Raw genomic sequence first — 23,602 nt, forward strand, 5'->3', positions numbered from 1 at the left:
TACTATGTCTCCCACAATCCCATTCCTCTGCATTTTGTATAATAGCCTACTGTGGGGAACCTTATCGAATGCCTTGCTGAAATCCATATACACCACATCAACCGGTTTACTCTCATCGACCTGTTTGGTCACTTTGTCAAAAAAGTCAATAAGATTCGTTAGGCACAACCTACCCTTCACAAAACCGTGCTGACTGTCCCTGATGAAATTATTCTTTCCTGGATGGTTAGAAATCCTATCTCTTCTAACCTTTTCCAACACTTTACCAACAACTGAAGTGAGACTCACTGGTCTGTAATTACCAGGGTTGTCTCGACTACCTTTTTTGAACAAGGGAACCACATTTGCTATCCTCCAGTCCTCAGGCACTATTCCTGTAGACAATGATGATTTGAAGATCAATGCCAAAGTCTCGGCAATCTTTTCCCTTGCTTCCCAGAGGATCCTAGGATAGATCCCATCTGGTCCAGGGGACTTGTCTATTTTCACACTCTGCAGTATTTCTAATACCTCTTCCTTGTGAAACTCAATCTCTTCTAGTCTAGATGCAAGTATCTCTGTATCTCCCTCGCCAAAATTTTCATTTTCTATCGTGAACACTGTCGAAAAATATTTATTTTGTGCTTCCCCTATCTCCTCGGACTCCGCTCACAACTTCCCACTATTATCCTTGATTGGCCCTAATTTAACTCTCATCATTCTTTTATTCTTTCCATAGGTATTATGGAAAGCCTTCGGATTAACCCTGATCATATCCACCAACAACTTCTCATGATCCCTCCTGGCTCTTCTGAGCTCTCTTTTTAGGTCTTTCCTGACTTCCGTGTCACCCTCAAGCACCCTAACTGAGTTTTCACATTTTGTCCTAACATAAGCCCCCTTCTTCTTGACCAGGGATTCCACTTCCTTAGTAAACCATGGCTCACGCGTTCTATATCTTCCTCCCTGCCTCTCAGGTACATACTTTTCTGCGACACACAGGAGCATTTCCTTGAATAAGCTCCACATTTTTAATGTGCTCATCCCCTGCAGTTTCCTTCCCCATTCTACGCAACCTAAATCTTTCCTAATTGCATCGTAATTTCCCTTCCCCCAGCTGTAACTCTTGCTCGGTGGAGTACACCTATCCCTTTCCATCACTAAAGTAAACCTGACAGAATTGTGATCGCTATCTCCAAAGTGCTCACCGACTTCCAAATCTAACACCTGGCCAGGCTCATTACCCAGTGCTAAATCTAAAGTGGCTTCGCCCCTTATAGGTCTGCCTACATACTGTGTCAGGAAGCCCTCCTGCACACACTGGACAAAAACTGACCCATCTATAGTACTTGTACTGTAGTGATCCCAGTCAATATTTGGATAGTTGAAGTCCCCTATGACAACTACACTGCCTCTCTCACTCCTATCACGAATCATCTTTGCTATCCTTTCGTCTACCTCTCTGGGACTATTCAGAGGCCTATAGAAAACTCCCAGCATGGTGACTTCTTTCCTATTTCTAACCTCAGCCCATACTACCTCAGTTAACGAGTTCCCAAACATTCTTCCTACAACTGTAATATTGTCCCTGATCAACGATGCCACACTTCCCCCTCTTTTACCATCTTCTCTGTTCTTACTGAAATATCTGAATCCCGGAACCTGCAACAGCCATTCCTGTCCCTGCTCTATCCATGTCTCCGTAATGGCCACAACATCGAAGTCCCAGGTACCAATCCATGCTGCCACTTTATTTCGGATGCTCCTCGCATTGAAGTACACACACTTCAAACCAGGTTCTCGCTTGCCAGTGTCAGATACTTGATTTGGGAACTCCCTACTCTCATCCTCTTCTGGACCTGTCCTACAATTTTGGTTCCCATCCCCCTGCTGTATTAGTTTAAATCCACCTTAATAGCTTTAGCGAATTTCCCACCCGGGATATTAGTACCCCTTTGGTTTAGATTAAGACCATCCTGCTTGTAGAGGTCCCACCTACACCAGAGAGAGGTCCAATTATCCAAAAACCCGAAACCCTTCCTCCTGCACCATCCCTGTAGCCACATGTTCAACTCCTTTCTCTCCCTTTTCCTCACCTCACTAGCACGTGGCATGTGCAGCAAACCAGAGAAAACAACTCTGTTTGTCCCAGCTCTAAGCTTCCATCCTAGCTCCCTGAATTTCTGCCTCAAGTCCCCATCTCTCCTCCGACCTATGTCGTTGGTGCCAATGTGGACCACGATTTGGGGGCTGCTCTCCCTGCCCCCGAAGGGCCCCAAAAACACAATCAGAGACATCACGGACCCTGGCACCCAGGAGGCAACACACCAACTGTGAGCCCCTCTTGTCCCCACAGAACCTCCTATCTGTCCCACTAACTATCAAGTCCCCAATGACGACTGCTCTGCTCCTCTTCTCCCTTCCCTTCTGAGCAGCAGTGCCCCACTGCTTTCCCCTGGTAAGTCATTCCCCCCAACTGTATCCAAAACGGTATACTTATTGTTAAGAGGAATGGCCACAGGGGATCCCTGCACTGCCTGCTGGTTCCCTTTCTGTCCCCTAACAATCACCCATCTGTCTTTTTCTTTTAGCTTGGGAGTGACTATCTCTCTGTAAGTCCTGTAAATAACCCCCTCTGCCTCCCGAATGATCCGAAGTTCATCCAACTCCAGCTCCAGTTCCCTAATGCGGTTTTCGAGGAGCTGGTGTTGGGTGCACTTCCCACAGATGTAGTCAGCAGGGACACTAGTGGTGACCCTTACTTCCCAGATTCTGCAGGAGGAACATTCCACTGCCCTACACTCCATTTCCACTGTTCGAACTCTCGAAGTGACTACTAAAAAAAAGAAATAAACTATTTACCTTACCTTGTCAATCTGGCTCCCACAACTTTTTTTTTAGTTAGAGGAGGAGGATGGGTGGGAGACACTACCCGAGTAGTGTCTCGGGTAATGCAACCACGCAAATATAACCTGATCTACTTATCCTTCTACTTAGTTTGCTCGCTCCTCCCTCGCTAACTCAAAGGTAAGAAGTTTAAATATACTTACCAGCCTTCCCCACAATCACCTCACACCAACGTCACCTCCTCCTGGCTCTCGCTGCTCCGAAGCCTTGCAGAATGAAAGAGAAAGCCAAAATTGCTCGGTTTGTCAAGCTGCTCATTTTTTTTTTCCCAACAGGAGTTGATATTTAAATTGTTAAATTCAATTTATTGAACTATTCTTCACAGAATGGTGGAAAATAAAAATCCTTTTCATTTCCCCTTCCCTACCATAGAGCAACACAAGAGTCTGCTCATGGCTTGCACCAGATCCTGTCCACATGGGTAAATAAAATAGAATTGGCCAATTCTCTTTCCTTTACAAGGAAAACTTTGGTCAGTCAGCTGCAATGCAGTTGAAGTGTTCACTTCGTTGGGGTACAATTTTGGTTGGAGATCCTGCATTGAGAAGAAGTCTTGTTCGAAACTGTGCATAAAAATGTTGTCATATTGGGGGTACATTTGGTCCCCATGGCTATTCCATGTGTCTGGATGAAGAATTGCTTGTCAAAGGTGAAGACATTGTGGTCAAGGATAAAGCGGATGAGGTGTAGGATGGTGTTTCGAGATTGGCAGTTGTTGGTGTTGAGTACTGAGGCTGTTGCTGCAATGCCATCATTGCGGGGAATGATGGTGTCAAGTGTGGAAACGTCCATTGTTCAACTGGTCCATGGGTGCTGAGTTTCTGTAAGAAATCTGTAGTGTCGTAACAGAAGCTGGAGATCCCCTGTACAATAGGTTTCAAGATGCCTTCCACGTAGCCGGACAGATTCTCACAGAGGGTCCCATTGCCCGACACAATGGGACGTCCTGGTATGTTGGCTTTGTGTACCTTTGCAAGGCAGTAGAAGTCACCTACACGAGAAGTACGTGGGATGAGGGCACATAGGGAACTCTGAAGGACTGGATCCAAAGTTCTGATCAGTGTGTTTAATTCACGGGTGTGTTCTTTGGTCGGATCAGCTGGTAGTTGCCTGTACTGTTCCTGGTTATTCAGTTGTCGGTACACTTCCTTGCAGTGATCTGTTCTATTCTGAATGACAATGGCGCCTCCTTTATCCACTGGTTTGATGACAATGTTGTGATTGGTTTTGAGAGTCTGGATGGCATGGCGTTGTGAAGCGGTGATGTTTTGATCTACCTTGTGGGAACAGCTGATGAATCTGGCATTTATATATTTCCTGACGGTTTGAGCATACATGTCAAGCCCAGGGCAAGCGGCCCTCTGGTGGGGTCCAAGTTGACACCTTCTTTGGTCGCTCCTCTACAGATCCCTGTGATGACAGTTCGAGTTCATCAGTGGGCTCATTGGGATCACTGCTGGCACCTTGAAGGAACTCCCAGAGTCTCATTCGTCTGATGAACTCCTCCGGGTCTGCTGCCAGAACCAACGGGTCCATTTTGGCGGTGGGGCAGAAGTTGAGATCCCTACTCAGGACTTCAATCTCTTCCGGTCTAAGGGTGTGGTCCGATTAGTTGATAATAGAGTTCCCCGCGGTGATTATGTTGTCTACTGTGGTTCCAGAGTGGGCTTTGCTCTTCCTGGTGAGAATCCAGTTATTTGCTCTTGGCGTTCATGTACGTCGTGTTGTTTTGTCGCCTTGTCTGACAATGTTGGGGAGAAGAGGTTCAGTCCCAGATACAGTTGGGGCCGGAGTGAGCTGGAGGCGGAGCTGGATGATCAAAGCCATTTCCCTGCTCTGTCAGTCACTCAGTTTCCTCTCCGGACCCGCCTCTCACTCTCTGTCAGCTCTTTCTCAGTCAGGTCGGGCCGGGCTCTATAAAAAAGGAAGGGGAGGCAGCTCGGCTCTCATTCAGCAGCGGTTGGAGTGAAGAAGCGTGATGTCTGGAAGAGGTAAAGGAGGCAAAGGCCTTGGAAAAGGCGGAGCGAAGCGGCACCGCAAAGTGCTCCGTGATAACATCCAGGGCATCACGAAACCAGCCATCCGGCGCCTGGCTCGCCGTGGCGGGGTGAAGCGCATCTCGGGCTTGATCTACGAGGAGACCCGCGGGGTGCTGAAGGTTTTCCTGGAGAATGTGATCAGGGATGCGGTCACCTACACTGAGCACGCCAAGCGCAAGACGGTCACCGCCATGGATGTGGTGTACGCTCTGAAACGTCAGGGCCGCACTCTCTATGGATTCGGCGGCTGAGCATAAAGCGACCCTTTTCCAGCGAACCCAAAGGCTCTTTTCAGAGCCACCCAAACCCTCCGAGAGAGAGCGGAGACCTGAGGACGGGGAAGGCAGCACATACTGAGGGGAATGTGACTCTCGCCGGTTATTTCGCGTTATTTACGTTCCGAAAATTTACTAATACCGTGTTCTGCGGTACAGTAGAGAGCATTCGCATTGGACGGTTCACTTTGTGGCTGTTTACCATGGCGAATGATTTTAAAATTGCAAGTATTCCTACAGAGTAGATAAGAGGCGATTCGGCCAATCAAGACCCGACTGTTGTACAACCTGGTTATTCCATGTAAAGAATCGCATCGTAACTTGTAATTGTAAGATGTAGCATTAGACCATTCTTCCCATCCAGTTTGTTCTGCCATTGGCTGATATTTCTCAAACTTACTCTTGTGCCTGCTCCCCGTAACCTTCGATCCTCTTTCTCGTGAATACCTGTTCCACCTCAGTAATGGTATCTGTGTGTATTTGGCTGTCCATGCCATGAATGATAATTTGTTTTTATTTATTGTGGAACCCAGACGTTAATGTTAGATATTACAGTATTTATATTTCCCAAGCATAACACTCAGCTCAGTTTTGTTACTGGGAGCCTGCAGCTGTGTTATGTGGCGCGTTCTTTCCACCTGCCCGCTCAGGCAGCGATTACAAATTGTCTTCGGGCAAGTAATAATTTGGATGAAATAAAAATTACTGATAAAGTGTGGTTCTGGAATTTTAGTACACTGTTTTAGTTTTACGATGTTTAAATCGGCGGTTTTTCGATTGATTCACGGCGGATAAAAGTTCATTTGCTCATCCAGGGAGCGCAGGAAGCGATAGGGGACATTAGGACTTGGAATTTAGTTAAAAACAAAAACGGAAGGTAGCGGCAGTGAATTTGCAACTAATGAGATCTTCATTCAGGGATTGCGAAAATATAGTAATTAGATGAGTGATGTTTACATCAAATTTTGGTATTGGGTTAGATATTTCAGGAAAAACCCAATCTCCTCATTGACTACCTTTGCGTTAACATGGCTTGGTGAGGTGGGGACAGGAGAGAAAATGGTGCCAAGAGACCAACGGCTTATTTTCAAATTTGAAAATGCCCACCATCACGTATAAAAGAGCAGGAGGTTATAGAGGAGAATTCACGACCACGTACACGTTGATTGTGTGAGGTTTAGTTTCGTAATTGAAAAACCAATCTCACTTTACCACATTCCCTCCTTTTACAGCTGAAAAATGACTGACTGCTGTAGAACGCGCTCTCGGCAGAGGCTGGGGGGGAAAATGAAGTGGATATAAACCGAGCAGAGAGTAAATTGCAGAGGTATATGCTGCAGAGACAGTGGGAGGATTCAATTCTTACTGATACAGTTCAAGGAAATGTGAAGCCAAACCCGATCGGGAACACCCGTGACACTATTCTAGACTCATAGAACATTGATCAAACATAAAGATCACTCAGGCAGTGAATGTGCAGTGAGAAATCATGTAGTTCCAGACACCCTTACAATCGTATTCTATGATATAATCTTCCTCTGCTGCCACAGGCAGTAACAGTATCCAATAAAAAGGAGACAGAAATGTAGCGATGTTAAGTATATCGGCCAGGGCCCTAAACTTTAAAAGGAAAGTAATTCAATCCGACAGAGTTCAGCTCCTTTCACAGGTGCTGTGAGTGGCTCTTAAAAGAGCGTTTGTGTTGTCAGATTCAAGAATATTCTCTTCACATTTTAGCGGATCCAGCAGCGGCGGTTTTCTTGGGCAGCAGCACGGCCTGAATATTAGGCAGCACCCCGCCCTGAGCGATGGTCACCCCTCCCAGCAGCTTGTTGAGCTCCTCGTCGTTGCGCATGGTCAGCTGTAGGTGCCTGGGGATGATGCGGGTCTTCTTGTTGTCCCGGGCCGCGTTGCCGGCCAGCTCCAGGATTTCAGCCGTCAGATACTCCAGCACCGCAGCCAGATAGACCGGCGCTCCGGCACCCACACGCTCAGCATAGTTGCCCTTTCTCAGGAGCCTGTGAACACGGCCAACCGGGAACTGCAGGCCAGCCCGGGAAGACCGAGACTTCGCCTTCGAGCGAGATTTGCCACCTTTTTTTTATTTCAAAAATATACTTTATTCATAAAATGATTTGATGGTCTGTACATTTGATCATGCCATACATTTGTCCACATTTACAAACACAGATTCGAATTTATCCTTGTCATATACAGGTCTGCGCATTTTTCAATCTTATACATATATTTGGCTGAGGCATCAGCAGAGCCCAAGTTTGCCACCACTCTTCCGTACATGGTCACAAGCACTTTCAGAAACTGCTGTAATCCCCCACATTGCGGCCTCTTGTACCTTCGGGAGGAATGGTGGGGCGGCCGTTTCTGATTGGTCCCATTGTTCAGCATCTCCTCATGTTGTTTCAATTCCCAATCAGGATTCTGCTTCATTTCCCAATCCGGAGAGGGCACGCGGAGGAGGACGGAAACGACGGGCGCCAATTCATCAACCGCTTTCTTTCAAAATTGAAAAGCCCCCCAATTTCCAAACAAAGGAGTATGTTTTACCTGAATAATGAAGTACAAAAAAGCTGTGGAAGTTCAAAAAACATTTATACTCATGTTAATTTACTTTTAGTTTACAAATGTATAATTCACACGGTCTTATTCTCATGCATTTGCCGATCTGTGTCCGATCTTGAAAGTGGGTCATTTTCTAAACCTTGAGAAGAAGCTGAAATCAAAACAAGCCAAACATTGCAGTCTGCAACCTATCTTTTCACATTTCAGTACCACCCCGATATGCTGATAAAGCAGCACACAGCATTCTTCAGACTCAGCATCGAGGGCGAACACGTTTTTTAAGACGATATTTTAAAGCTATCCTCCCTTATCGCTCTCGATCAGATTCAGCAAAAGCTCCACGCTCCAGCCCGGTAGGTGTGGTGGAGTTCGCTCGATTGTTTGAAAGTCTCTCACCGACAGCAGGAAGATTTATTTTGCATTGCGAAAAATTGGATTAAATCCGTGCACTGGAAATGAAAAGTAAATCAGAAGGTAAAATGCATCAATCGTGGGAGTGAAAGACGTGGGCATTTGTCTGCCAGGGGTGAACAAGCATGATGAAAAATGACTCACTGGCGATGGATCTGCACTCTCCAACCCCACTCGCGAATACTTTGCAAAGCATTCACTAACACAAAAACATAGCACTAGAAGCAAAAACGCCTTATCAAAAAGCACATGGAAACTAAAAATAAAGAACTCATTAAAAAATGGTTCCGCTGTCTCAGGGAAGTTGTGGGTGGCTCTTATAAGAGCCTTTGGGTTGTGGATGTGTGTATGCTTCAGAGCAGTGCGGTCCTTCACTTGGAGCTGGTGTACTTGGTCACCGCCTTTGTACCCTCCGACACGGCGTGCTTGGCCAGCTCCCCGGGCAGCAGCAGCCGCACGGCGGTCTGGATCTCCCGGGAGCTGATGGTGCTGCGCTTGTTGTAATGGGCCAGGCGGGAAGCCTCCCCCGCGATACGCTCGAAAATATCGTTGACGAACGAGTTCATGATGCTCATGGCCTTGGAGGAGATGCCGGTGTCGGGGTGAACCTGCTTCATCACTTTGTAGATATAGATGGAGTAACTTTCTTTCCTAGTCCTTTTCCTTCTCTTGCCGCCCTTCGCTGGCCCCTTCTTGATGATTTTCTTCGCGCCTTTCTTGGAGGTTTGCTGAGCTTTCTTCTCATCAGCCATATCGCCGCTCACGTCAGTCACAGAATAAAGGATAGCGGGCTCGGAGCTCCCTTTTTATAGACTGACGACGTCAGCAATGCTAATGAGGGATGGGGAAAAGCCTGGTTTCTAATTGGGTAGTTTACACAGTCATTCCCAAACATTGCGTCTCTCTGATTGGTTAGTGTCAGATCCAATGTGCATCTGCAACGTAATGTGAAGTGGATGGTGATTCTGTTCCTGTCAGTCTGACTGAGCGAGATTTGTTTTGTGTCTGTGATACAGAAAGTGACTGTGGTATTGGCTCGGTTTCCTTTTGCTTGTTGTTGTGATGATATGTTTCTAGCTCCGCATGTCTGTTTCTGTTCCTCTGTATAGGCTGGAATTAACACAGAACTTGTAACTGTGTGAAAACAAAAGCTCTCATCCATTCGAAATTGCGATTATATTTATTGTCAAGTTACACGTACCACTGGAACCTGACTGTGAATGTTTTCTACACTTGGGGTTGATGCATCTCGTTCTCAATTGCACGGAGTTGAAGAGAAATGATAAGAAAAAGTTTCTATGTAATACTTTCCTTGAGTCACGAGTTGAGTCACGTCTTGACTGTGGGATGAATATATTTCTGAGACCTTGACTGATAAATGTGGGCCCAGACACGTATCGATAACTGTGAGCTTTGAAAGTACGTGCAGTGTAACTGAACCACGTTGCTGCACTTTTCAATTAGGCGTCTTGCAGTTTCATGCAGGGATTTATAACACTTCTCAGTTTTACACGAATGCCTGTTCACCAGCAACTGTTAGCATGCCATACATATGTATCACTTTAACTTTATATCTGTCGTTTCCTAATTTACATTTTTTACATTAACTCAACATCTGTCCAATGAGGCTCTGGTCCTCCATCTAATAGTCAGAGTTATCTCAAGACAGGTTTAATTCCGTAACCATCAAACACTGATGTGAGCGGTAAAACGTTACACTATTTGCCAGTCACTTGGAAGTATTCCTCCAATCTGTACCCCCAGGAGAAAATGAGAACTGCAGATGCTGGGGATCAGAGACTTATGCCCAAAACGTCGAAGGGCTAATGCTTGAAACATCGATTCTCCTGCTCCTCGGATGCTGCCTGACCTGCTGTGCTTTTCCAGCACCACAGTCTCGACTTAATCTGTGCCCGTCTGTTTCTGGGATGTATTTTTTGTAAACTCTATTTCACAGTCTTAACATATTACTGGACTGTAACTCAAACCTTCTGAAGTGTACCTTGTTGTTTTACTCTGTCGGTGTTAATTTTGAAAGTACCAGGTACCATTTTGGACAGACTCAGGTAGGACTCACTATCCTCCACTCCCAAACCCTATGAATATCAGCTTCTGCAATTTGAAGTTGGGTTTGTATTTATAACTGCAGCATTTTGATAAAGGATAATACTTTGGACGTTGTTACTGACAATATCTGCAATGTCACTGCAGATGTTACATTGTTTGTGTCAATTCCTAGCTAATCAATAGTTGTATTATATCCTAACAATGTATTACTTTGCAAGTGACTCAGTATTTCATTCTGTAACTGCCAGTATTTCATTCTGTAACAGCCAGTTTATTGTTTCTAATCTTGTATTTACTCAGTTTCAGTCAATCACTGGCATGACAGAAAGCAAATAGCTCAACATCTCAAAGTTTCTGATGAAATGGATGGTTAATCTTTTGTTTTCACTCCATCCTTGACACATCAGGGTAACTTATAACTGAATCAATCAGTAAGTTAAAGATAAAGTGTATAGTGAATGATGCTGCAGTGTATATACTGTAGTTATTAATTTCTTTCAATCTTGTGTCACTTGAAATATCTCAAAGCAGAAGAACATAAGAAGCATGAGAATTCTGTGACATTTCTATCTGCCTGTGTGTACCCTGTCATGAGAACAGATCACAAAGGCTTTAGTTATGGTCTTCAGCTCATTTTGATGTTTAGTGCCCATAACCAAGACTTCCTTGTGGATCAAAAAAGATATATGGCTACATTAGCATAAATTAAGCTGATAACTCAACCCTAACTGCTCTCTGTGGAACAGAACAAAGGGAGAATGTTCTGCATTGCTTTCTTAGACAGAAGGCTTCCTGTTCAAAACTGTGTCCCTTACTTGGGATTCTCTCATGAACAGTGACATACTCCCAGCATCAACTCTGTCAACTCCCTTCAGATTTGTTTTTGCTCTAAAGGTCATACATTGTTCTTCAAAACTCAATGAGAATATACCCAACCATTTTATACATACAATGAGAGGCTATGTATCAATCTGCAGTTCTAAGCTTCTGCTATGTGAATATGTGAGTACAGGTATCACCCTCTCCAGTAAGATTCTGCTCTATGCATACTTGAGTCTACTGTGTGAATATGACAGCTTCTCGTCTGTAAATGGGATCGCTTAATCAATTGTCCATGTCAGTTTCTGCATTATTAAAATGTGAACGTAGTTATCAATGTCAACCTGCCATTTTCTGCGAAGTGAACATGTGGGGGTCCATATTGAAATGTACCTGTTGTCCACAGCGACAGGAATACATGAGTTTAGTTATCATTCTTTCCCTGTCAGTTTCTTCAATGTGAATGTATTGGTGTAGTTATCCATCTGTAATGATGAAGCGCTTTTAAACAAAACATCGATTCTCCTGCTCCTTGGATGCTTCCTGACCTGCTGTGCTTTTCCAGCACCACACTCCCAACTCTAATCTCCAACATCTGCAGTCCTCACCATTGCCTATCCATCTGTACCTGTAAGTTTCTGATCTGTGAATATGAAAGTATAGTTATTGATCTGTCCATTAGTTTCTGTAATTTGAGTATGACTGTCTAGTTTTGTAGCTCTCCCTGTCAGTTTCTGTGATGTAAAAATGATAGTTCAATTATCTATCTGCCCCTGCCAGATTCTGCTGTGTGAAATGAGTGTGTAATTTTCAGTCTTTACCTGTCAGCTTTTGCTGTGTCAATGCAATTTTAGTTATCAATCTGCCCCATTAGATTCTAGGTGAATGTAAAAATGTACTTATCAACATATACCTGAGAGATTCTGCTCTGGGAATGTGGGTGTGTTTTCAAAATGTACCTGTCTGTTTCTGCAATGTGAATGTGTTTGTGCAATCATCAGCCTATTCCTGACAGCTTCAAATATATGAATGGATGAGTACATCTGTACCTGAAAGTATCTGTACCTGTCAGTTTGTGTTCTGTTAATAAGTGAGTGTACTTGTCTCTGTTTATCATGACACTTGCAGAAACTGCAGGAGCTCTATTTACTTCAAATCTCTGTTGTTCAACATGAATAAGGTTTTATCGATTGCCATCCATGTCAGGGTGGCTTGGTGGCACAGATTCAATTCCAGCCTTGGTTCATTATCTGTGTGCAGTCTGTATGGGTTTCCTCTGAGTGCTGTAGTTTCTTTGCATTGTCAAACATGTGCAGGTTTGCTGGATTAGCCATGGTAAATTGTCCTGTAGTCTTCAAGGATGTGCAGTGTCAGTGGGTTAACTATGGTAAACGTGGAGTTATGGGGACTGGGTGGGGTCTACATCTGGGTGGGATCCACTTTGGAGAGTTGTTGCAGGGGGGATGGGCCAAATGACCTCTGTCTGCACTGGAGAAATTCGATGTACTGTAAATGAAAGGGAGACCTTTTCTATCATTGTCAGTCTCAACAGTGTAAAGCAGTTTGGATAATTTCCACAACTTTTATTCAATGGTATAGTTTTTGATTGTAAGTTATAATCTGCATCTGTATTTTCAATTTATTATTCACATGTTTATAAACACACCACTTTATGAGAGCTTTCGCACTGTGTCCAATAACATCTGGGTATCTGTCTGAATGTGTACCTCTTTATGTCAATATTTAATTTCCCTTTGGATAGGTATGGTGTTTTGGAAAGTGTAGGGAGGTGATGGCTGTTCATGCTACATTCCCCTGAGAATCCAAGTTTCTGGTACTGAGACTGGCTCTAATGCAACAAGGGGTACATCAGCTTCCAAGAGATCAATTGTGTGAGGGCATTCTGTAGTCTGAGGTACAGACAGACGTTTCTGTGGCCAGCAGCGATAAAGCAGAATGGTGTGTTGGTTCTCTGGTGCCAGGATCAAGGATGTCTCAGAGAGGGTGCAGAATGTTCTTACGGGGGAAGAGGGGACAGCAAGAGGTCATTGTCCACATTGGAACCAATGACATAGGAAGGGAAAAGCTTGAGATTCTGAAGGGAGATTACAGAGAGTTAGGCAGAAATTTAAAAAAGGTTACTCCCAGCGCTACAAGCTAGTGAAGGCAGGAATAGGAGGATAGAGCAGATTAATGCATGGCTGAGGAGCTGGTGTATGGGGAAAGATTCACATTTTTGGATCATTGGAATCTCTTTTGGGTCGAAGTGACCTGTACAAGAAGGACCGATTGTACCTAAATTGGAAGGGGACTAATATACTGGCAGGGAAATTTCCTAGATCTGCTCAGGAGGATTTAAACTAGTAAGGTGGGGTGATTGGGGGGGGCAGAAATGAGGGGTTGGGAACCATGGAATTAGGGAGGAAAGACATCAGTCTGCAACTGGTACAGTTGATGACAGAAGCGAGTCAAACAGTCGTGGCAAGCAGGGACAAAGTAGGAGTAATAAATTAAACTGCATTTACTTCAAAGCAAGGGGTCTAACAGGGAAAGCAGATGAACTCAGGGCATGGATAGGAATGTGGGACTGGGATATCATTGTAATTACAGAAACATGGCTCAGGGATGGGCAGGACTGGCAGCTTAATGTTCCAGGATACAAATGCTACAGGAAGGACAGAAAGGGAGGCAGGGAGAAGAGGGGTAGTGGCATTTATGATAAGGGATAGCATTACAGCTGTGCTGAGGGAGGATATTCCTGGAAATACATGCAGGGAAGTTATTTGCGGGAACTGAGAAATATGAAAAGGATAATCATCTTATTGGGATTCCATTATAGACCCCTGAATAGTCAAAGAGAAATTGAGAAACAAACTTGGAAGGAGATCTCAGCTATCTGTTAGAATAATAGGGTGGTTATGGTAGGGGATTTTAACTTTACTGGGACTGCCATAGTGTCAATGGTTTAGATGGAGAGCAATTTGTTGAGTGCATACAAGACAATTTTCTGATTCATTATGTGGATGTACCTACTAGAGAAGGTGCAAAACTTGACCTACTCTTGGGAAATAAGGCAGGGCAGGTGACTGAGGTGTCAGTGGGGGAGCACTTTGGGGCCAACGACCATAATTCTATTAGATTTAAAACAGTGATGGAAAAGGATAGACCAGATCTAAAAGTTGAAGTTCTAAATTGGAGAAAAGCCAATTTTGATGGTATTAGGCAAGAACTTTTGAAAGCTGATTGGAGGCAGATGTTCGCAGGTAAAGGGACGGCTGGAAAATGGGAAGCCTTCAGAAGTGAGATAACGAGAATCCAGAAAAAGTATATTCCTGTCAGGGTGAAAAGAAAGGTTGGTAGGCATAGGGAATGCTGGATGACTAAAGAAATTAAGGGTTTGGTTAAGAAAAAGAAGGAAGCATATGTCAGGTATAGACAGGATAGATCGAGTGAATCCTTAGAAGAGTATAAAGGAAGTAGGAGTATACTTAAGAGGGAAAGATTTAAAAGAGACCTAAGGAACAACTTTTTCACACAGAGTGTAGTGCGGGTATGGAATGAGCTGCCAGAGGAAATGGTGGAGGCTGGTACAATTGCAACATTTAAGAGACATTTGGATGGGTATATGAATAGGAATGGTTTGGAGGGACATGGGCCGCGTGCTGGCGGGTGGGACTGGATTGGGTTGGGATAGCTGGTTGGCGTGGACAGGTTGGAGGAAAGGGTTTGTTTCCATGCTGTATATCTCTATGACTCTATGAGAAGACATAAGGGGCAGTTTTATTCTTAAACAAAGAGTGGTAGCAGTGGAACGCACTGCCAGGGGTGGAGATGGAGGAAGATACAATAAGGGTATTGAAAGGACTTTTAGGTAAGCAAATGAATATGTAAGAAATGGAGGGTTATGGACCTCGGCCAGGCAGAAGGGATTAATTGTATTTTGGCAGCATGTTAGGCACAACATCGTGGGTTGAAGGACCCTTTCCTGTCCTGTACTATTCGATGTTCAGATTTTAATGCAGTGTATATTTTGGATGAGGATTAATTCAAGTTGATTGAAACTGGGTAGGATGCATTTAGAATATAGATTAAAAAATATAAACTTCCGTTTCCTCGGTGGTGTTTGACTCTTGTTTTGAACATATCTCTCTGGGAATGGAGCTCAATGTGAACCTGACTCAATCCACTCTGTGACTGTGGAAAGGATGTTCTTCGCTCTGACAGCAGTAACATACCTGCAATTTGTGCGAAGCAGCTGGTCACACTTGGCTCTGTACCGAGGGAATATTACATTATCTTGGTCCTTTGAGTACTTGCCTGGAGGAAGACAGAAGAGATACCTCCTGTAAATCAACATCAGCTGTGATTGGCAACATCAATGTAACATTCAGTTCCTTGTCTTTATGGATTTTTTTATTTAAAGCCAGCAATTTAAACAGAACCACGGGTCTGATTCCACTCCTGCCCTGAGCTGTTCCTTGTCCATTTTTTCTTATAGACAATAGACAATAGACGCAGGAGTAGGCCATTCAGCCCTTCGAGCCTGCACCGTCATTCACTATGATCATGGCTGAAAATTCCTAATCAGTATCCTCTACCTGCCTTATCTCCATAACCCTTGATTCCACTATCTTTGAGAGCTCTCTCCAACTCTTCCTTAAATGAATCCAGAGACTGGGCCTCCACTGCCCTCTGGGGCAGAGCATTCCACACAGCCACCACTCTCAGGGTGAAGAAGTTTCTCCTCATCTCTGTCCTAAATGGTCTACCCTGTATTTTTAAGCTGTGTCGTCTGGTTCGGCACTCACCCATCAGCGGAAACATGTTTCCTGCTGCCAGAGTGTCCAATTCTTTCATAATCTTATATATCTCAATCAGATCCCCTCTCAGTCTTCTAAACTCAAGGGTATACAAGCCCAGTCACTTCAGTCTTTCAGTGTAAGCCATTCTAGGAATTGACCGCTGAACTCCCTCAATCGCCAGAATGTCTTTCCTCAAATTTGGAGACCAGAACTGCACACAATATTCCAGGTGCAGTCTCACCAGGGCCCTGTACAGCTGAAGAAGCACCTCTTTGCTTCTATACTCAATCCCTTTTGTTATGAAGGCCAGCATGCTATTAGCCTTCTTCACTACCTGCTGTACCTGCATGCTTGCCTTCATTGACTGGTGTACAAGAACACCCAGATCTCTCTGTACTGCCCCTTTACCTAAATTGATTCCATTGAGGTAGTAATCTGTCTTCTTGTTCTTGCCACCAAAGTGGATAACCATACATTTATCCACATTAAACTGCATCTGCCATGCAACTACCCACTCACCTAACTTATCCAGGTCACCCTATAATCTCCTAACATCCTCCTCACATTTCACCCTGCCATTCAGCTTTGTATCATCAGCAAATTTGCTAATGTTATTGCTGATACCGTCTTCTATATCATTAACATATATTGTAAAAAGCTGCGGTTCCAGCACGGATCCCTGCAGTACCTCACTGATCACTGCCTGCCATTCCGAAATGGAGCCGTTTCTCACTATCCTTTGTTTCCTATCAGCCAACCAATTTTCAATCCAATCTAGTACTTTGCCCCCAATACCATGCACCATAATCTATTCACTAATCTCCTGTGTGGGACTTTATCAAAAGCTTTCTGAAAGTCCAGGTACACTACATCTACTGGATCGCCCTCGTCCATCTTCAGAGTTACATCCTCAAAAAATTTAAGAAGATTAGTCAAGCATGATTTTCCCTTCATAAATCCATGCTGACTCTGACCTATCCTGTTACTACCATCCAGATGTGCCGTAATTTCATCCTTTATAATTGACTCCAGCATCTTTCCCACCACTGAGGTCAGACTAACTGGTCTATAATTTCCTGCTTTCTCTCTCCCATCTTTCTTAAAAAGTGGTATAACATTAGCCACCCTCCAATCCTCAGGAACCGACCCCGAATCTATTGAACTCTGGAAAATAATCACCAAAGCATTCCATGATTTCCTGAGCCACCTCCTTCAGTACCCTGGGATGTAGACCATCAGGCCCCGGAGACTTATCAACCTTCAGACCTAACCGTCTCTCCAACACCAAATCCTGGCAACTATATCTTCCCTTAAGTTCAGGTCCTTCAGCCACTGTTACCTCAGGGAGATTGCTGGTGTCTTCCCCAGTGAACACAGATCTGAAGTACCCATTTAATTCCTCTGCCATTTCTTTGTTCCCCGTGATATATTCCCCTGTTTCTGTCTTCAAGGGCCCAATTTTAGTCCTAACCACTTTTTTGCCTTGCACATTCCTAAAAAAGCTTTTACTATCCTCCTTTATATTATTGCCCAGTTTACCTTCGTACCTAATTTTTCCTCTGCGTATTTCCTTCTTAGTAATCCTCTGTTGCTCTTTAAAAGATTCCCAGTCCTCAGTTTTCCCACTTATCTTTGCTATGTTATACTTTTTCTCTTTTAACTTTATATGTTTCTTAACTTCCCTCATCAGCCACGGCCGCCCATGCCTCCTCCTGGGATCTTTCTTCCTTTTAGGAATGAACTGATCCTGCATCTTCTGCATTATACACAGAAATATCCGCCATTGTTCCTCCACAGTCATCCCTGCACCATTGAACTTTGGCCAGCTCCTCCCTCACAGCTCCATAGTTCCCTTTATTCAACAGAAGTACTGTCACTTCCGACTGTAGCCTCCCCCTCTCAAATTGCAGATTGAAGCTTATTGTATTATGGTCACTACTTCCCAATGGCTCCTTCACTTCGAAGTCCCTGATCAATTCTGATTCATTGCAGAACACCAGATCCAGAATTGCCTTCTCCCTGGTCGGCTCCAGCACCATCTGCTCTAAGAATCCATCTCTGAGGCACTCCACAAAGTCTCTTTCTTGAGGTCCAATACCATCCTGATTCTCCCAGTCTAACTGCATGTTAAAATCCTCCATAACAACTGTAGTAACATCTTTGCGACAGGCCAATTTCAGCTCCTGATTTAACTTACATCCGACATCCAGACTACTGTTTGGGGGCCTGTAGATGACTCCCAAGAGGGTCTTTTTCCCTTAGTATTTTGCAGCTTTATCCATACTGACTCTACATCCCCTGACTCTCGGTCCCCCCACACAAGGGACTGAATATCCTCCCAAACCGACAAGGCCAGCCCACCCCCTCTGCCCATCAGTCTGTCCTTACGATAGCACATGTAGCCTTGAATATTCATTTCCCAGGCCCTGTCCACTTGAAGCCACGCCTGTTATCCCCACAATATCGTATCTGCCAATTTCCAAAAGAGCCTCAAGCTCATCCATCTTATTTCTAATGCTTCGTGCATTCATGTATTTTTAATTTGTTACTGCTCTCACCCTTCCCATCAACCCTTATTTCACTCAACCTTACAGCATGATCTCTTTCTGAGTTTCCTGCCTCATTGATACAGTTGTCTTTCTTGACTTCTCTTGTTCTAACTTTCCCTTCAATTTCCTTCTTAAACATCCAGTTTGTCCCCTCCCCCCCGCTACTTAGTTTAAATGTAGCGGTGTTGCATTAGAAAACCTGCCTGCCAGAATGCTGGTCCCTAACCTATTAAGGTGCAAACCGTCTCTCTTGTAGAATTTATGCTTACCACAAAATATACCCAATGATCCAAGAAATTAAATCCTTGCTTCCTGCACCAGTTCCCCAACCACACGTTCAAGTCCATTATCTCCCTGTTTCTGGCCACACCAGCCTGAGGAACTGGAAGCAAACCAGTGACAACCACCTTGGACATCCTGCTTTTCAGCCTTCTTCCTAGTTCTCCGAAGTCCCGCTGTAGTATGTTCCTCCTCTTCTTCCTGACATCATTTGTGCTGACATGTACCACCACCTCTGGCTCTTCACCCTCGTCCTTGAGGATTTCCTGCACTCTGTCCGCCATGTCTTTCACCCTGGCACCAGGAAGGCAACACACCATCCTTAAATCCCGCCTGCTGCCACAAAAACCCCGGTCAGTTCCTCTCACGATGGAGTCCCCTATTACCACGGCTCTGTGCAATGTCTGACTCTTCCGCTCTGCCTCTACGCCAACTTTTGATTGACAGACCTGGCCACCTTGCGAACTGGCAGTGTCATCATTCTCTACTGTTTCCAAAAGCTTCAACTTGTTCCTGACCGGTACTTCTCCCGGGGTCTCTTGCACCTGTCTTCTCTCTGCCTTCCTCATCGTCTGCTCTCTTCTGGCATGATTGGTGTAATAACCTCGCTGAAGGTCTTGTCCAGAAAGATCTCGTTCTCTCAGATGAGCCTTAGGTCCTCGAGTTCTTTCATCAGTGCTGCAATATGCTCTGTCAGTAGCTGAATGTGCACACACTTTCCACACATATACGAGCCAGACACACCAGAGTCATTGACCTCACACATCAAGCACGTAGCGCACTGAACCAGCAGGGCAGTCATGTCTTCACCCTCTTCAACTGTGGCGTAATCACTTCACTCAACCTCCTTGTCAAAGACTCCTAATAGCAATCACTTACCTTCCCGACCGGCTTTACGCTCCGCCTGAACTTCCACCCAGCTCCCGCCACTCTCTGGGCTTAAAATTCTAAGCCCAAAGGAATGAGATCCAGAAACGAAACAACACCCATACAGCTCGATAAATGGGGCCTACCTGATGCAAGTGGGTATGTGGATATGTGAGTTTAGTTATTGATCTATACCTGTCAGTTCCCGCTTGGAGAATGTGTGAGTGTAGTTATCAAACTGAAACATTCATTATATGGTCAATATATTTACATATTCATACTGCATAGATGGCAGGGTCCAATTGATAACGATTGAATCATAAAAGTAATACAACACAGAAGGGGCTATTCAGCCCATCTTATCCATGCCAACCCAAAGACCCCCAGAGGTCCTTCCTCATCTTCTTGCCGCAGCCTGTAGCCTTGCAGTTAACGGAACTTGAGGTGCAGTCCCAGAGATTTTTGTTTAAAAGAGTGTAGGGTCTCTGCCTGCACCACCAAATCAGGCAGTGAATTCCAGATACCCACTACTCTATGCATAAAATACATTTTCCTCACATATCATGTAATCCTACATCACTTTGTTTGAATCAATGATCCCTGGTGTTTGAACTCTCTGCCAAAGGAAACAGTTTCCTCCTGTGTACTCTAATCCCTCCCTCTCACTATTTTGTGAAAAATCACACAACACCAGGTTATAGTTCAACAGGTTTATTTGGAAGCACGAGCTTTCGGAGTTCTACTCATTCATTAGTAGCTCACTGTTTAGTATTCGCTATTTAATATTCCTTAATCATGGCACGTCTGTTACAAAGAATAAAACCCAACCTCTCCAATCCCTCCCGATAGCTACAATTCACCAGCCCTGGCAACATTCTCATAAATCTCCTCTGCACCTTCTCCAGAACAATGACGTCCTTCCTGTGATGTTGGTGACCCGACTGCACACAATACTCCAGTTGTAGCCTCACCAGTGCCTTATACGGTTTCATTGTTATATCCCTACTTTTGTATTCCATCCCTCTGCTCAAGGAGAGCATTCCATGTGCCTTCTTTACATCCCCATCTACCTTTAGGGACCCATGCACTTGCACACCAAGATCTCTCACTTACCCTGCCCCCTCAGTATATTCCCATTTATTGTCTATTCCCATTTATTGTCTGATTTCCCAAAATGTATTCCCTCACACTTGTCAGAGCTGAACTCCATCTGTCACTTTCCTGCCCACTCCACCAAACCATCTATAATACTTTTGGAGCTTACAGCTATCCACCACACTATCCACTAAATGGTCAATTTTTGTGTCATCTGCAAATTTCACAAATCTGCCCACCACATTCAAGTCCAAATCCTTAATGTATAAAACAAACAGCAGAGGTCCCAACACTGAGCCATGCAGAGCACCACTTGAAACAACTTTCCATTCACAAGAGCAGCCATCAACCATTACCATTTGTTTCCTGTTACTAAGCCAACTTTGCATCCAATTCACCACATTGCCCTGTATCCCACAGCTTTTACTTTTTGAACCAGTCTGCTGTGGTGATGTTGCTCCTTTAACAAGCTTGTAAAAGACACAGGCTCCGAAAAGTCTGACTTGTTGGGTTTTAGGGACATTTTGATTATAGCTAACAGATTATGCCTCAGGCAAAAGGCTTCCACATTTTTAAAAAGAATGCTTGTACAATGAAAGGGGAGTGGCCCAGTTTTCCCAGCTCAGCTTTTCTCTGGTTTGATTTGGTTTTTGACTGTCTGGCTATTGACTGAAAGCAGTCAGGCAGTTGAAAAAGCTGCTGAACCCAAAGAAGCAGGTCCATGATGGTACTCTCTCTCTCTGACATGTCCCCTGTAAGACCCTGTGTTTGATTTCAAGGGTGTTTGTGGGAATTGTTGCAAGTATTGGGAACAGCATCATTAAGTTGGTATAATTTGTAGGGTTTTCGGAGAGGTTAAGTTATTTAGTATTCTGTTCTCTTTTAAGGAATAGGAGCATTTGTTTTGTGTTTCATTTGATAGTCTTGTAAATCTATTCTGTTTTGTTTAAAACAACATGGTTTGACCAGCAACATCACTTCTGGAATATTCGTGTTACACCTGCTTAAAACAACTAGCAAAGTTAGGGTCCGGGCTACTTAAAACGTTTTGAGGGGGTCTGGCCTGGTCCAGTCCAGTTAGGGGGCTCTTTGCAGGATTTGTTCTGTAGTTCTGATTTGGGATTAGGGTTGTTGGAGTCGAAGGCAGCAAGTGGTAGGTGTTAGTATCTTTTGTTCCGGGTTTTGAATTCAGTTGGTTTAAACTATGCTTAGGAGAGCAATGACTCTTTCAGTCATCGAGAGTTTTCTGTGTGGGTGGAAGAAGTGATTTTGGGGCTTTTAAAAAAGGTGATTAAGGGTAAGCTGCTGGAAATAGCAGACAAGCTGGGATTGAGGCTGTGTCCTTCCATGAGGAAAGGAGAGATAATTACAGCAGTAGCTCAGCATTTACATTTGTTGGAAACACCATCAGAATCTTTAGAAATGGCTAACATTCAATGGAAAATGCAGCAACTTGAGTTAGAGGCAAAAGACAAGGAAAGGGCAACAGAAATGAAATGTTTTGAATTATGATTAAACACAGAAGAGAGAGGAGAGAGAGAGAAAAGGAGAGAAAGAAAAGGAAGAAAGAGAGGGAGTTTGAACTTTGGAAAATGGCACTTAGACAGGAGTTCAAAAATTCACTTCCTGAAGTAGTGAAAACCCATGTGAGTTCAAATGACAAGATTGGCAGCTGAAACAGCTGATGGTTATGAGTTGATCCATAAATCAAAGTTTGGCTTCGAAAACCAATTTCAATCCATGAGAGATAGAAGTTGAGGATAAGAGAAATCCTCACATGGAAAGGAAATGATAGATCTCAGTGAAGGTCGTAAGAATGACTTATCACAGGGTAAAAAAGGAAACCCCTGAAGGGGAAAGAGAAGTTAAAAAGCTCTGGTGTTTTCGCTACAATAAAGTAGGTTACATGAAATCACAGTGTTAGTGGGATAGGAAAGGCACTGGGAAGCCAGATTTAGGAAACAGAATAAGCCAGTGAATTTTGTTGGAATGGTAACAGAAAGCACAATGGAGGCTCGAAAGCTGCACCAGAATGTACAAGCTGGTTGAAGGTGCCAGATCTTCTTAAACCATCCACCTCTGAAGGTAACGTTTACTCGAATAGGCCAGGAGGAGCAGGTAAAGTGGTTACAATATTAAGAGATACAAAGATCCTCTAAATCGGTGATGCTGAAAGATGAGGTGACATGTACCTCTGAAGGACGATTGCTAGAAAAGGTACTAGTAACGGGAATTCATGTTGAGACAAGAAACACTGAATTGTGAGAAGTGTGTCCAGTGAAGAGTGGAGAAGTTGTGGTAGGAGTAGAGGACAAACTCTCAGCTCCAGGAATACAATGATATTGCTAATGATATTGCTGATTCACCAGTAGGAGTGCTGCCTACTGTAGTTGAAAAGCCAATGGAAAATCAGGCAACTGAATTATTGATGGACACATATCCTGGGATTTTTCCTGACTGTGTGGTGACAATGTCACAGTCACCAGTTGAAACAGGAGAGATCAAAGAGTACAGATAAAGTTGAAGTGAAATTAGCAGAGACCCTGTTTGATGAGATGGTTGAGACAAACTGGGAAGAGATAGCGGAGATAAATTAACCAAGTTACTGCAAAAAGATGAAAATCTACAGCAATTCTACCAAATGGCCAACACAGAAAAAGAATCTGAATATATCCCTGCATATTATTATCTTAAAAAATGAGGAACGAGGAAATTTCCTCCATTAATGAGGAAATGGAGACCAACACATATTCAGGCTAATGAGAAATGGGCAGAAATGTGTGAAGTTGTATTGTCAGTTGGTTATAGAGGGAGATGTTGTGAGTAGCGCATGAGCTACCACTAGGAGGTCATTTAGGAGTGAGAAAAACTCAGACTTTTGCAGACATTGTTTGGAAATCACATTATTTAATTGTTTTCTGTCTGGAATGATT

At 44.0% G+C, this 23,602-nt stretch overlaps 3 protein-coding genes across 5 annotated transcripts in view; 1 reads left to right on the forward strand and 2 right to left on the reverse strand.

The window, feature by feature from the left end:
- Nucleotides 1-4,846: 4,846 nt before the first annotated feature.
- On the forward strand, nucleotides 4,847-5,922 carry LOC140470541 (histone H4). Its single transcript, XM_072566627.1, has one exon. It carries the CDS (start codon nucleotides 4,865-4,867, stop codon nucleotides 5,174-5,176), a length of 312 nt encoding a protein of 103 aa, XP_072422728.1. The 5' UTR covers nucleotides 4,847-4,864; the 3' UTR covers nucleotides 5,177-5,922.
- Nucleotides 5,923-6,926: 1,004 nt separating this feature from the next.
- Nucleotides 6,927-7,648, reverse strand: LOC140470602 (histone H2A-like). The gene is made up of 2 exons (XM_072566651.1): nucleotides 7,537-7,648; nucleotides 6,927-7,294 (listed from the first exon to the last, which is right to left on the reverse strand). The coding sequence occupies exons 1-2, from the start codon at nucleotides 7,646-7,648 to the stop codon at nucleotides 6,927-6,929; spliced, it is 480 nt and encodes a 159-aa protein (XP_072422752.1).
- The window catches only part of LOC140470724 (histone H2B 1/2-like), a 698,799-nt gene continuing 682,542 nt past the window's right edge, over nucleotides 7,346-23,602 (reverse strand). Inside the window, exons 4-5 of one of the 3 annotated variants that reach the window (XM_072566758.1) lie at nucleotides 15,313-15,394; nucleotides 7,346-9,301 (exon numbers count right to left, since the gene is read on the reverse strand). In XM_072566758.1, coding sequence (XP_072422859.1) covers nucleotides 8,563-8,943 — 381 coding nt within the window. In that variant the 5' untranslated portion in view covers nucleotides 8,944-9,301; nucleotides 15,313-15,394 and the 3' untranslated portion in view covers nucleotides 7,346-8,562. Of the gene's footprint in view, nucleotides 9,302-9,350; nucleotides 12,584-15,312; nucleotides 15,395-23,602 lie in introns of those variants that run through there. The other 2 variants (XR_011956634.1, XR_011956633.1) reach the window with 2 other exon arrangements.

This window comes from Chiloscyllium punctatum, chromosome 52 (assembly GCF_047496795.1).
Source record: "Chiloscyllium punctatum isolate Juve2018m chromosome 52, sChiPun1.3, whole genome shotgun sequence".
Classification (NCBI taxonomy): Eukaryota; Metazoa; Chordata; class Chondrichthyes; order Orectolobiformes; family Hemiscylliidae; genus Chiloscyllium; species Chiloscyllium punctatum.

What these genes read in the sequence shown, in the direction of transcription:
- LOC140470602 (XM_072566651.1), bottom strand. Translation starts at nt 7,648, where the DNA reads ATGAAGCAGAATCCTGATTGGGAATTGAAACAACATGAGGAGATGCTG. An exon ending in AAGGTACAAGAGGCCGCAAT is followed by an intron (nt 7,295 to 7,536) that starts GTGGGGGATTAC and finishes AATAAAAAAAAG; the next exon opens with GTGGCAAATCTCGCTCGAAG.
- LOC140470541 (XM_072566627.1), top strand. Translation starts at nt 4,865, where the DNA reads ATGTCTGGAAGAGGTAAAGGAGGCAAAGGCCTTGGAAAAGGCGGAGCG.